Here is a 13,333-nt window from a genome sequence, read left to right as displayed (position 1 = left end):
CACTAGTTAACCTGATAACTTGGACTGATTCAGACCTAAAACCTTTTTGCTGTGCTGCCCAGCAGTTCGCTATATTGGCTAAGTCATATAACTTATGTATATATGTATATTACAACCTGTCCTAGTTTAGTCCATGGTAACACTGTTTTACTCTCGCCTACCACTCTTAAAAGTGCTAGTTGCATCCACCCCCCGCCCCTTGCAAACCCAGAAGGATACATCTGGAGGTACTTAGGGTTCAGTATGTTGCCCAAAGGCACTTTAACATACAGAGCTGAAGATTGAACCACCAAACTTCTGAATAGTAGTCAACCCCCTCCTTATGTCACAAACCACACTAAACAAGCTTTTTGGGAGCCATGGGTGAGAATTGGAAAACCAGTGCAGCGTGTAAGGGCTCCAGAAGTGTGATTGAAACAAATAGTGTGCAAATACTAACGTTGACTTTTGCATATTTGAACATGAATATAATGACACTAATATAATTCAAAAAAGCAAGTCCAGTTCACTTTGCCTGAACAACAAACGATAGTCCAGTGCTTTTGTTGACAGCCATATTGAAAATTGCCACCATTGTGAGTTTTCAAACGGCTAATAGGGATTATGTGCCAATTAGGGAACTTGTATCCATCTGTGAACAATTTCCCTGTAATGTGAAGTTATCTGCTGCACTGCTGTAGTATGCACAGGTAAGTGGCTTCTTAAATTTGAAAAAGTAAAACGTCAGTTGTTAGAAGAGTTCATCCTGCAGTCTTGTGGTATTTCTATCCTCTGACAGAAGACAGATGAGACTTTAACAGGCACTATAACCTACAAATCATCCGCATTTTAAAACAGCAAAGATGGCACCTTGTTCATTTGTTTTCTTTTGTCTCTTCGACCTCTGATAAATATGAATTGGAGTTTTTTTACAGTAAAACGTTACTGTGCTTTGCAGTGAATAATTGTGTAAGGGAGGAGGCACATTTCCCCTTAAAAACACTCTCTTCAAAGCAGTGATACTGCTGTCCTGACCTTCTTCAGCTGTTATCATTTCTTAACACCTCGCCACTTTTATATGTTTTTTTTCCAATCAGGCCAAAAATGGTGATCTCTAAGGAACATAACCATATGAGCAGAGAATCTGACCATCTGGCTTGCTCTGCAGCTAAAAATCGCGGGGGACGAGAAGAAACTGACGAATGTCTCTCGGCTTCTGCCGCCCGTCAGTGTCAAGATGTCTCTTTTAAAAATAAAACATGTTGTCAGAAGCTGTACATTGCCAATAGTGTGATTGCAAGGAAATGTAAGGCCCTCTTGAAAGAGAAGTTTCTTTTTGAAGGAAAGAAAGGAGAGACACCACAAGGGGACAAAAACTAATTTCAAGTTTGTGGTGTTGGACTGATTCCAGACGTAGAGATAGCCACACTGGGTGGGATAGTTATGGGAAGGGCATTATATAAAATCTGTGTGGAGTATAATGACTGGCTTATCTCTGAAGCTCACAGTGCATGAATTCCTTACCCCATCGGGTCTCCTGTCAATTCTTTATTGTGGGAAGTAGTTTTCCATTTCTGTTCTATCAAAAGACTGTGAGATGAGAATATGTAAGTAAGGATATGGGCTACAACTCCCGCATTAGTTATTTCATTTCCAATGACTTAGCAACAAGCCTTTGCTCTGCTTTAATTTCCCAGGCATGCAATGACCGATGTCACCGACGCTGTTATTGCTCCATAATACATAAATCCCACTAATTAGAGGTCAATGACTCATGCTTGATGCAAAAAGGCTGCATGGGATGTCCCCACAAATATTTAACCACGCATTTGTATCTGTTTTGCTATCTTCCCTATTAGTTCTTTTGTGCATCACATAAAACATGAAAATGATCCGCTTGGCAGACATGCCTCGACTAGACATGGTTCAGGAGAGTGGTGGCCGTGGCAGCACTTTGACAGCCGGGTTATGGTTTCTCGGTCCCAGTAATGAAGGACTACTGAGTGTGTCATCCAGGAAAAGGGCCTCTCCCCTGTCTGTCTGTCAGCGGGCCAGCTGGATTCAATCCTACACCTCAGAATAACACCAGGCTTTAAATGCTGCAGCTTGGCCACCCTTTGCTTTAATAGACAGACAGAGCTCATTACATGAAAACAGTGGCTAACCCTCTCCATAACAGAACTGGTAAACTTACATTAGTCAAAGCACAGCTAAATCATTTAGTCGATTTAGTTTTTTCTGCCCCCCCTTTTATCTCCTTTTCCAGCTTACGCATCATTCTGCTCATTTCTGCACAGCTAGCAAACCACAGGCGTTGAAATAGGAGAAAGAGAGGAGCTCTACTCAAAGCGATACTAGAGTGGCTCGTTTTCCTAGGGGTAGAGAGCTGTGTCTACCCTGCAAACTGTCCATAACATACAGAACAAGAGTGGGGATTAACTAAAATGTCAAGAGAGACAGGTTAAGATGACAGAATATTGGTTTATTTCGAGGGGTCTCACTTTCAAAGTCGAAAAGTCAGAAACTTCTCAAAGCAAAGTCTTGAATCGTTTTCAGTCGCCTCATATTGCTAAGCAGAAAAAATTCAATTTCCACAGACTTTCATTTGACTTTCAGGCAAAGGAATGGTCATAGCAGCTTAAAACTCCCACCAGTGGAGTGTAAGGCTCAAGAAAATGATGTTTGCACAATAAACAAATGGAAGAACATACATTTGAAATTAGCCAATGACACCAAAACGCTGTGCATAAATTCTCTGGGAACATAGCATTTATATTAATGTCCCTGTTATGCAGTTAATTTTGAAAAACTCAGCTGGTATTCATGTATCCGCCAAACTTTAAAGAATGACAGCTAGGACTGTGCAAAGCCTCGAGGAGTGTTTTGATATACAACTGTGAGAGTATCTCAGTATCGAGATTTGCCTGAAGTGAAATTCAAAACGCCTCATCTGGTCTGATTTCCCTGCGCTATAAGAGCAGACTGGGCTTCATTAGCAGTGGCTGCTGTGCTTTATTGGCACAGAAGATCCCATTTTCACTACAGAAATTACTTGCCAACAGCTGCAAATTGACAGGGCGCCATATTTCCTTGCAAGTCAACTCTTATTAACAGCAATTCCTGGGATCTCCACGTCCCGGTGTCCAAACACAGCAGTGTCATCAGCAGGTATATTTGAACAGTAGGATCTGAGGACCTTACAGGCGTTGTTTACTGCACTGAAAATGACTAAATATAGGAGAGAGGCTTTGCCAGCTGCTTACACACCATCAGTGAAGCCATTCAGAGCCAATCTGCTGACATCTGAAGGACACACTCACAACAAATCACACATCACATTCAAATGGAAGTTTTGAAACTTTCAACAATGATGGTGTTGCTCTCCATTAGCGAGCTAATTCCCCAGCACAAAGGCCTTGTATGGTATCGATGATTACTCTTCTCCAGAATATCAGGCTGCTCTGACTGATGGTGGCTGCAGCAAAGGTTAATTAATGAGCAGTGGCAGGAGCGATGGCTGCCGGCAAGGGAGAAGGTCTCCTGGGATTTGGATGCAGCGAAAGATAAAGGCGGAAAAGGAGAGGGTATGACTACTCAGCTGAAATTGAGTCTCCTTTTCTATCTGGATAACCTCCATGCACCTAATAGTGTGAGAAAGCTGCTTGATCACTTAACCAAACTCGGTGCATGGAATTAGATTATAATGCAGCTTTTCATCATTTTCTCCATAAAACCTTATTTCATGCAATGATTATGTATTGGTTATCAGACATCAAAGATAATCTAGGAGGCAACCTTCTAGCTTAAATTAGTTCTGCAAATCATCTGCTTCTTGTGATCAGACATCAAAAGATTTTCATAAAGCGTATTTGTCTTTCCGAGCAGCAGGCGTTTGCAGTGTTATTTTCAGATGAGAAATGAATTCTATGGAAGAACACTCTGACATATCACTTTATTTTTATCCTGTCTGTAAGATTCCATTAAATTTAATTGGTGGAGATTATCTATACAGACTTACATTTGATGTGCGAGCTATACGAGGCAGAAGCAGGGTTCCTTAATGTTCTGTGCCATTATGTTAAAAGTCCAAAGATAATCTGTGATGATAATCTGCATTCCCTCTACAGATATAAAAAAGCTTTACAATAAGACACCAGAATAGAGACAGAGATTGAATAATACAGAATCTTTTTGAAGCTTTCTCAAGACAAAATCTAATAAAGTTCCAGTCTCCATTAGGCTCATCAGGTTCATCCACATCTGGAAGAATTAGGGCAGCCTGTTTCACAGAAAGCAGTTATCCAATCTGAAATTGTTTCAGCATGCTTTTTACGATGTATAAAGAATACACGACTAGCTTCCAGTGATACCCAACCAAAACTGCTTAACAAAAAGATAGTACAACATCAAGCACAGCAGCGTACCCCCCTCTCTGCATCCAACAACCTGGATTTGGATGTTGGGTGCAGGCCTCATGTTTTAACATCATCTCCAATATTCTGCATCCAGAGCACTTTTATATTTTTGTGCTATTTTTGCATGCAGCAATCCATTATCTTGTGTTCATCTCTTTAAGCAACTCAAGTCCACATTGTAATTTAGTCTGGAACATGCTGTCAGTTAGGAGATCACAGCAACCCACACATTGCTGAAACTGCACTCCACAGCTCTGATTAGTTTATCTTCTTCTTGTTTCATATGTCTATGCCCTTAAAAAGTTCGGGCGTCATAACAGATTTCCATTAGATGAAAATATAAATCCTGCACTATATAATACTGTATGTTTTGAATCTCATTTCATGTGACTGTGGTCTATATTCTACTGCTGCCAATCACTGTTTTTGTGGGTTTCACCACCTGCATTGATCAAAGAATTGGTCCATAATTTGCATAATAATATAAATTCTCCACTAAAAGCCTAACAGGAGTATTTTTATTCTTTTAAATCGTTATTTTAGGTAGATTGTCCAATCTTAGAATGACTTGCTATGAATATCTGGAAACCATATTCCTCCTTCATCGCATGAGTTTATTAGTTGTTGTTATTGATCTTGGGGATTTTGTCTCTTCACAGGAAGGCTGTGACTATTTTTTTTTTTTAATTTTATTTCCATAAACCAGCTTGGAGGGAAAGTGTTATAGATGCTTTTTGTCTTTTTGTTGTTGTTTTCTTAAATCCACCTTTGGTATAATAACTTCTAGATTTGTCCCACAAGAATAAAAGCAAGCTTTTCTACGTTCCACTCCCTCATACTCTTGGTGGATTCGACTCATTCGGGTTTTCAATGAGGTTTGAATATTTACTGGGTATTTCATCTTTATCAGTCTAAACCTTGAGGGTCCTTGAACCACATGCCTTTACAATACTCACTCAAAAGGACATTATTAGTATGAGGGGACCAAGAATTGAAAGCCTTTTGCCAGTGACATTAGGAGGTTCCTATTCCATCCTGTCAGCAAAGTAGTGAAACTGATATATTTGGATCACTTTCTGGTTAGAAGTAAGTAAGAGTGTGGCCACATTTGGGTATTGGCCCTTTTAATTGAAAGATGATTTTCTAATAGTCATCAATTCTGCAGTTGCTATCAGTTCAGTTCCAATTGATTACATTTAGTAGTTACTAACTGTACATATTAATAAATATTAAGACTTATTTTCTGGAGTAATGCATAAGTTAATAAAAATAAACACAAAAATTGAGCAGTATACAGGCTCTGTAAAAATACTATTATTCCAAGGAAAGCAAACGGAGGAAAAACATAGTTTATGCTGCAAAGGTTTATAATCATTTCTATAAATTTGGGTTTAATCATTGTTTTTGTCAGAGAGGTAGAGTTTAGTTTTGCATCATTCTCTTGTCTTCTCTTTAAAAGACACCAGTAATTGTCTGGTTAAAAAAAGAAATGAAGTTATTAGTTATGTCCCAGCTCTCTGTGAAGCCTGAATAATTATTAAGCACGTATGCATACAGGGGGAAGATTACTCCTGCATTCAGAACGAATGGAACTACTTTACAAGCAGAGACTGCAGGTCCAGACTTGTAGAAACCTTCCAAAGCATTTGCCTGAGGTTTTTCTGTGAATAATGTGCCTCTGCGTGGAAGCATTAGGCACAGAGGACCCTGCCAAGCATTAGAGTGTTACAGGAGGGATCAAGAACAAATGAGTAATGAAATGACTGACTCACCATTCTGAGACATAAGACACAGCATGTGCTCTTTCGAAGCCTGCTCCTGTTAAGGGAGTTTCAGTCAGAGCATGGCATTAGAACTTCCTGACATGTTTTTAATTGTTGGTTCCTCCTTGTCATGCACATCACCCATATAAGCAATTAGGCTTCTGTCATCCGTGTCTAATAAAATGGAGATTGTGCTAGTGCAAAAATGTGGCAGCACAAGCGTCTGCGTAAACAGACACATTACTAGCAGGTTAGCCGTAATCATACGGAAAGAGAGCACGTACAAATTAAAATTTATGTTCTGTCTTTTGTAGCGAAGGATAATAGCTAGTTTAACATGAGTATAAAAGCAGCTAATGAGGACAAACGCCTTATAATCACATGGCCTATGCCATTGTGGAAAATAATACACTACACCTAAACAAAGACTGGTTGTCAATATATTTATGAATTTATTCTTTTCGTTACATTAATTTCTCTTTCTGCTCCAGATCCAGAAAAAGAAAACTGTCAAAAAAGAAATGATTGTAATTCAAGGCCACAGAAGCAAGGAACCATATCCCCACAAGCAAATACAAAACAGAGTTGGTAACAGGATTGCAACACCAAAGTGAAAGCATGTCTGCCAAGTCTACACATTCAAAGACCACGAACATCAAACGGGTTTTCCAGCCAGTCAAGGGTTTCAGTGTTCATAGAGAAAAAAACAAACAGGACTGCTTCTAGCCAAGGAAAGATGGATATTTCCAAATGAACACTGAGTATTCTGTGTACAGATGCGATGGCGAGTTTAGAAACGAGTGCACCATCTGCATGTTACATGTGATCCATTTACAGTACAGAAATGTCTAAGCAAGACAGCATCAAAGGTTACTGAGTAGCATTTTTTTTTTTACCCAGGCCAAGGAGCATAACATCACAGAGTAAAAATGGTCTCTGATTTTTTTTTTTTTTACCTATACTTCATATTCATCTGTGTTCAGTGCAAGGCTCACTGGACTCTTTAAAGACAAAAACCTAAAATATGATTGGCTATCTGAGTGACTGCAACTGGAAATAGAAACACGTGTTGTTTGCTTTTCCTTCAGGCCTTTATAGTGAATATATCACAGCAATAAAACACAGTAAGCCTCTGCTATGGCATCTTGCAGATTAATATAACTAGCTGAGGGGGGTGCTTTGGAAATTGCTTTGACTAGAAATGTGTCAAGGCTGACAGTTTCTTTTTTTTACCAGTTTGATCCCTATTAAGCACATCCCTCAGATCTAATTCAATAAATGCTAAAGGGAGTTACAATAATGGTATTCATTCCTGATCCTTTGGGATATATATCTTTAGAACTCATAAATACTTTACTTTCTTTCTTCTACACATATTTTATATATCTTCAGAGATTTTATGCTTCCATAATAATTAAGCGGATACAGTAAAGTTAGCCCTGGAAAATACACTGAATCCCACATACAATCAGATTTTGTGAAAGTGCTAAACTGCTGTGACATCTTTGAGTTTCTAACTAAAATCCTTCGTACAACAAAAATACAATCTATCACTTGAGTTTAAAAAAAAACACCAGTCATCTTCTTGTTCTCCATTTTCAACCCCTTACAATGCAGCATTTTTTATACAGTTTTAAAGGGAAACAGCATTCAACAGTTCAGACAGGAAAATGACATCCCAAATTAGCTGTCTCCTACAACTTCAAAACTTATTAATGAGCTTCATAACATATCTGTTCCAAACCAATAAATGTACTGCCACTTCCCAAAAAAAGAAAAAAAATCAAATAACCAAGCTTTGAATTTTGCACAAAGCATTTTTTCCTCACACCACGGTTGTTGGGTAGTATCATAAAATTTATGTTGAAATTCAGTGATATTCATCAGTATGTAAGACAAGACAGGTCTAAAGTTTCAGTCGATAAAAAGAGCGCTACAAGTAACTGTAGAGGGCTGCTTAGAGGGAGAAGAACAATAAAATGAGCTCCCTTCCACCTGTTCCAATGCAAAGTATTCCTCCCTCACAAACATCTGTCGCTGTAGTCGATACAATACTGTACACACACCCAAACAAATACAACTGAGGGAGAAAGCTTGAAGACAGACGGAGAGACAGCACAGTTTTTCTTCAACTTTTAACATTGGTTTTTTTTTGCTTTTTTAGAAATTTCAGCTCAGTGCAAAAAGAAAAAGAAAAAAGAATACATTACAGAGCTGGCTGTGACTGGCAGCTACAGTAAACAAAGACAGCTCAATATCAGCTGACCAGCAGCGGTTAACTGGTGAACCTAGTGTAACCCAGCCTCTTCATCACACTTCCACACACATCCTCTATCAGGCGAACGTCCTTTCGAGACATTTTCTGTCTCCATATGTTAATGTTGGCTGGTGAGATGTCTCCTTCATACATTAGATTGTACAGGTTCGTAGAGGTGGTGAATATGAGTTGATTGAGGGCTGTGGGTGACACAGGCACCCCCAGAAATGTGTGTATTGTCTCTGCCGTCTCCTGGGGGAAGTTGACCACATCCTCAAACCTCACTCGGAGAAAGGACTCCTCGGGAAGGCTCTCGCTGACCCTCAGAGCGGCTGCGGTGTGTGCCAGCCACAAATGAGCCAGAATCAAAACAGGATTTGTCTCATAACGGGACAGTAGCCTCTGGATCATTTTAAACTCTGGCGCAACAGCTGAGCACCCATCCCTGACAGCATCCTCCTTGAATATCAAGGAAAGGTGCTGTGGGATGTTTTTAAGGGAGTATAGGCTGGGTTTGCTGTTATAAACCATGAGATAAATCCATGCTCTCGGGTCTCTCACCAAGTATATTGTCCTCAAGGAAAGTCCCACTACCTCCTGAATGAAAGGTAGTTTGAGTGTCCAGCTTCCACTCTGCATGTTGATTACCACCCGGGCGTTAGGGTACTCTGCAACATGCCTTCTCATTTCCCTTACATACTCTGCATCTCTGTCCAGACTAGCCCTCAGTTTGCCCTTCAGGTCAGATGCTGGTTCTCTCTTCCTGGATCTTTTCTTTCTGTCCCTGGGGACGCTGACTCTCTGGGTCTGCTTGACCCTGCTGCCCTCTACGAGCTGAATATTTTGCAAGTGCAGCTTTGTGTTATGCACTAGCGAATGCAGCCAGCCCTGGATAATCTTAAACCGTGCGTTCACGGCGTCTGACCTTGACCATTCACAGGCATCGACCAGGGTGTCAAACTCAAACTCAGTCTCAGGAATGTCCACATGCTCGGTGGGGACCCTTATATAAACAAAGTCTGAGCTATTGTAAAAAAGGTGCTTGAGTATTTCCGATCCCGATCCGGGAAGGGTCGTTATGACAACAGTGGGAAGGGGGAGCCGGTGCTGCTCGTACAATCTTATTTGTTTGTTTACTTCGCTTTTGGCACCCGCACCTTTCCATTTTACCCCACAGAGAAGCTGATCGCAGCTGTTAGAGACAAACAGCAGCTCGGCTATCCACAGAATGAGCACGGTGAGGAGTGCGTAACGCATCAGCCTGCTGAAGCAAACATAAAACTTTCTCTGCATGGTCAAAAATCCTATAGCCACACAGAGAACGACCCCCGCTATTACATTGACTGTGAAACCAAAGTCAAACAGCTGATTATCACTGCTGATTTGTTTAGGGAGGATTTGTGTCCCAAGGCCGTATCGGGTGATTTGATATCTATCCTCAACTTTACTGTGACCTCCAAATCCCAAATAACTCAACCTTGCCCCAATGTCTTTATAGTTTGTAGCAATGGACACAATCTTCTCTGTGTTATTAATGATTAAAGAAAGCCTCACTCCATTTTTGCTGTTATCTATAAATCTACAGTTGGACACTTTGACATACGGTCCGTGCAGCACGTAAGCCACTCTGCTGACCGGGCCTGTCATTTGGAAAGTAACGTTTATATACTGCGTCCACCTCTTTTTAAACTCAGCCGCCTGCTCTGCTTCCTGTATCCGTGTTTCAGGGCTGTGGCCCTGAGTGTCAAACCAGAACATTTTATAATGAGCATCCCACACATCCATCATCGCGCCGTTATATCTGTCCATGAATCTGAAAGGAACGTATTTAAAGTCAATGTCGAGATTGTGGAAAAAAGCACTGAGTGACTTTATAGGTGAATCACCCCATTTTTCTACATGGTCAAGGACTAGCAAAGTCTGCGAGTTGAGCAGAACCAAAGCTCTGAATACACTCTTTAGTCTCATGGCAGTTGAATAAGCCAGCACGGCTTCCCCACTCACAAACATCGTATCCTTGTGTGACAAAGCGGCAATCACCTCACCTCTAGCGTCACCCACCCCTTCATCGGTCCAGCGCAGCCACTTAGCGCACTCCCCCAACTGACCCTCCCATGGATTGTTACACTGGCTGGTAGGAGATGGACTGAACACTAAAACATTGTTAAGGTAGCTGTACTTTGGACCATAAAGTGCTTCAGACACAAATACTTGCCCATTAGGAGCAAAAGTAAAAGAGTTCTGGTCTGGGTGCTCATGACCAGGGTTAAAGCTGTTCCAGCCATCCACCCAGGAGTAAGGCTTGTCATGGACAATGTCATAGACTGCACGGCCACCCAGGCTGCCAGACTTAAAGGAGACAAAAGTATTACTCTGGCCATTGGGAAGCCCAGCTCCGTATGTAACCACACCCCAGTTTGAGAAAATATGCATTTTAGCTTTGCCAAAATCGTGGGGAGGCTGCGGCGTGAGGTGGGAGTTGTACCAGATGTATTCTGTGTGAAGTGTAGCCCAGCGCTGGGCAGATGACTGCCCCATGGGGCCGTCCTTCGGCCGATGCTTTCGAATCTGTTGAGCCAGCCAGTTGCCCGTTCCATTCTTCATGATGAACGTGTCGAGGAAAACAAGCTGGCTCTCTGGACCATAAAACCAGTTGTAGTTTGAATCCGCAATGCCGACTGTTCTCTGAAAGCCCGGCAACAGCGTGGCATAATAAAACCAAAAGTGGCCCCGCAGCCAGTTGTTCTGCATGTTGTCTATGTTGAAATGACGCTGAGCTAAGAACACATACTGGGTGATAGACTTGGCTGTGTAGCTTCCGTAGGCTACTCCCTCATCCAGGGAGCCATCAACAACGTGATTCAAAAGAAACATTGTTTTCTCCATATAGTTAACTGCCACTTGTTTCCAGATCATTGACTCTGGGTCGTCATGTGACCCCACCACTATTGCACCTGTCAGGATGGCTAATATGTTGGTGGTTTGATGATTTTGGAGATACTGTTTGCCCCATCCTCTGTACTTAGAGAGCTCATACAGCTCCACCGTCTCAGCGCGAATTTTCTTGAGGTATAAATCCTTTCTACGCTGATCCAGGTAGGAGTAAATAAAGTCATAAGCAGTAGCAAACCCAGTGAGAGAGTGCGCCATGGGCACCTCATCGTTCGGTGCACTGGTCACCTTCCAGTCTGAATATTCGGCCATCCTATCCATAAACTTGATAAGAAACTGCAGAGCAGCAGAATCCTCTGGGCACAACAGGCAGTAGAGAGCCAGGGGAGGCAGGTTGTTCCCATAAATCTCATTCCACTTGCTTGTAAACTCCTCATGTTTCACAGGGGGCAAGTAAAAGGGAACATTAGACAACATAGTGAGCACAGCAGCTCTGATGACTTTAAATATGTGACTGTGGGTGGTAGAGGACCTTTGCCTCAAGTGTAACACATCCACTTGGTTAAAATATAGGTTGGGATGGGAGTCAGCAGACTGGAGCTTCCAGTGCTCACTCGCTCTGTCTTGTGTGAGCTTGACCTGCAGCAAGTCATCTGTGAAAACGTCTCTGTCTGTGGTGTTGAAGACCCCCGAGAAAGCTGTGCCCACTGCGAACAATGGTAGTAAAAAAGCTGAATATACAACCCAGCTGCCAGCCATTTTTCCAGGTGTTTGCGAGCACATTTTACACTACAGGATTTTAAAAAGTAATTAGCTGACAGTTTTCTTCAGTAAAAGTGTTGCAATGTCCTGGAAAAAATAAGTTTTCAGAGTGAAAGTCCAGATTACGTTTAAATATTAGGGATGCACAAGTCCATGGCGTTTTTATTTTAAAAGATAATATGATGCAATATCAAATTCCTGGGCATGATAGTCAAGAACAAGGATTAAAAAAAACTTTCGTGCAGAAGCAAGCACTATCCAAATCCAAGTGCAACAATGTTTGCAACAGTTTGCAAAGGCAGCAAAACACATCATAAATAAATATAAATAAATCTCTGATGGTAAGAAGATCTTTTCCCTATGTTTTTGAATTAAAATACAAGAAAAAAATCCTTATGCCTGCATGGTGCCGTTCGTCTTCATAGTAATATGGGCACTCGCGACGACTGGCGTCTCCCCCTTTGCCAGTAACTCATATTGATCTCCTCCCCAAAACATTTCCTCTCGGACAAACATCAGTCAGCCCCAGTCTGTGTCCGGTCCAATCACAGCCACCCAAAGGCTCCGTGTGCAGCCCGACCGAGCCGCAACATCCACGGACATAAACCTCAGCAAACAACGCATCTCCGCTGCAAACATTGCTTGGTACCTCCGCTGCAGAGACGCCAAATCCTTAATTTTGCAAATCCTGATCGGGTAATTGATCTGTTTGCATTGTTGAAAAGCAGTCCTCTCCTCTCCTCGCGCTTTATCTTCTGCTATTAGTGCGGGTGAAGTCCGAAAGGAGGAAAGTTGTCGTCACTCCTCAAGTATTCAAAGAATGAGACATTTTCCCCCGATTGTCCGCAGAAAACAGCGAATCAGCCCGCCGAATGGAAAAAAAATCCACGTGGAAATCTGCCGTATCTGTGGGAATATTGGTGTTCCCGCTGGCGTTTGAGACGCACACAACTGAGCCTGTGTATTATGTGTGTATCCCCGGACGCGTCTCCGTTGTGTCCTCCCGACTGTTCAGCACAGTCAGTTTGATTGTTTTCCTGCACTGGATGGAAAAATTTCCACTGTACAAACTGTAGAGGGAGCCGTGACTTCAGAAGCCCGATCTCATCTCTCACAGAGTGTGGGGAGGCTTAATATTCACTCCATTATTATTTATTTTCGTATTCCTGAGCGATGTTAAGTTTCTACCTAACATTAGGGCAGCAGCAGGTGATAAAACACGTTTTAGTATCTCTTTAATGTGATCTGCCACGACTCTTTTATTG

General features: G+C 41.7%; 1 protein-coding gene across 1 annotated transcript; it reads right to left on the bottom strand.

Annotated features, from left to right (window-relative positions):
- Window positions 1-229: 229 nt before the first annotated feature.
- dselb (dermatan sulfate epimerase like b) lies at window positions 230-13,081 on the bottom strand. The gene has a single exon (XM_086306606.1). It carries the CDS (start codon window positions 12,087-12,089, stop codon window positions 8,433-8,435), a length of 3,657 nt encoding a protein of 1,218 aa, XP_086162732.1. The 5' UTR covers window positions 12,090-13,081; the 3' UTR covers window positions 230-8,432.
- Between the last annotated feature and the right edge of the window lie 252 nt (window positions 13,082-13,333).

This window comes from Aulonocara sp. 'chitande type north' Nkhata Bay, linkage group LG9 (genome assembly GCF_057382095.1).
Source record: "Aulonocara sp. 'chitande type north' Nkhata Bay isolate Kocher_YH1m ecotype deep benthic linkage group LG9, A_spYH_male_GT1.1, whole genome shotgun sequence".
NCBI lineage: Eukaryota > Metazoa > Chordata > Actinopteri > Cichliformes > Cichlidae > Aulonocara > Aulonocara sp. 'chitande type north' Nkhata Bay.
The sequence above is the reverse complement of the archived record's forward strand: the minus strand, read 5'-3'. Positions and strand labels throughout refer to the sequence as shown.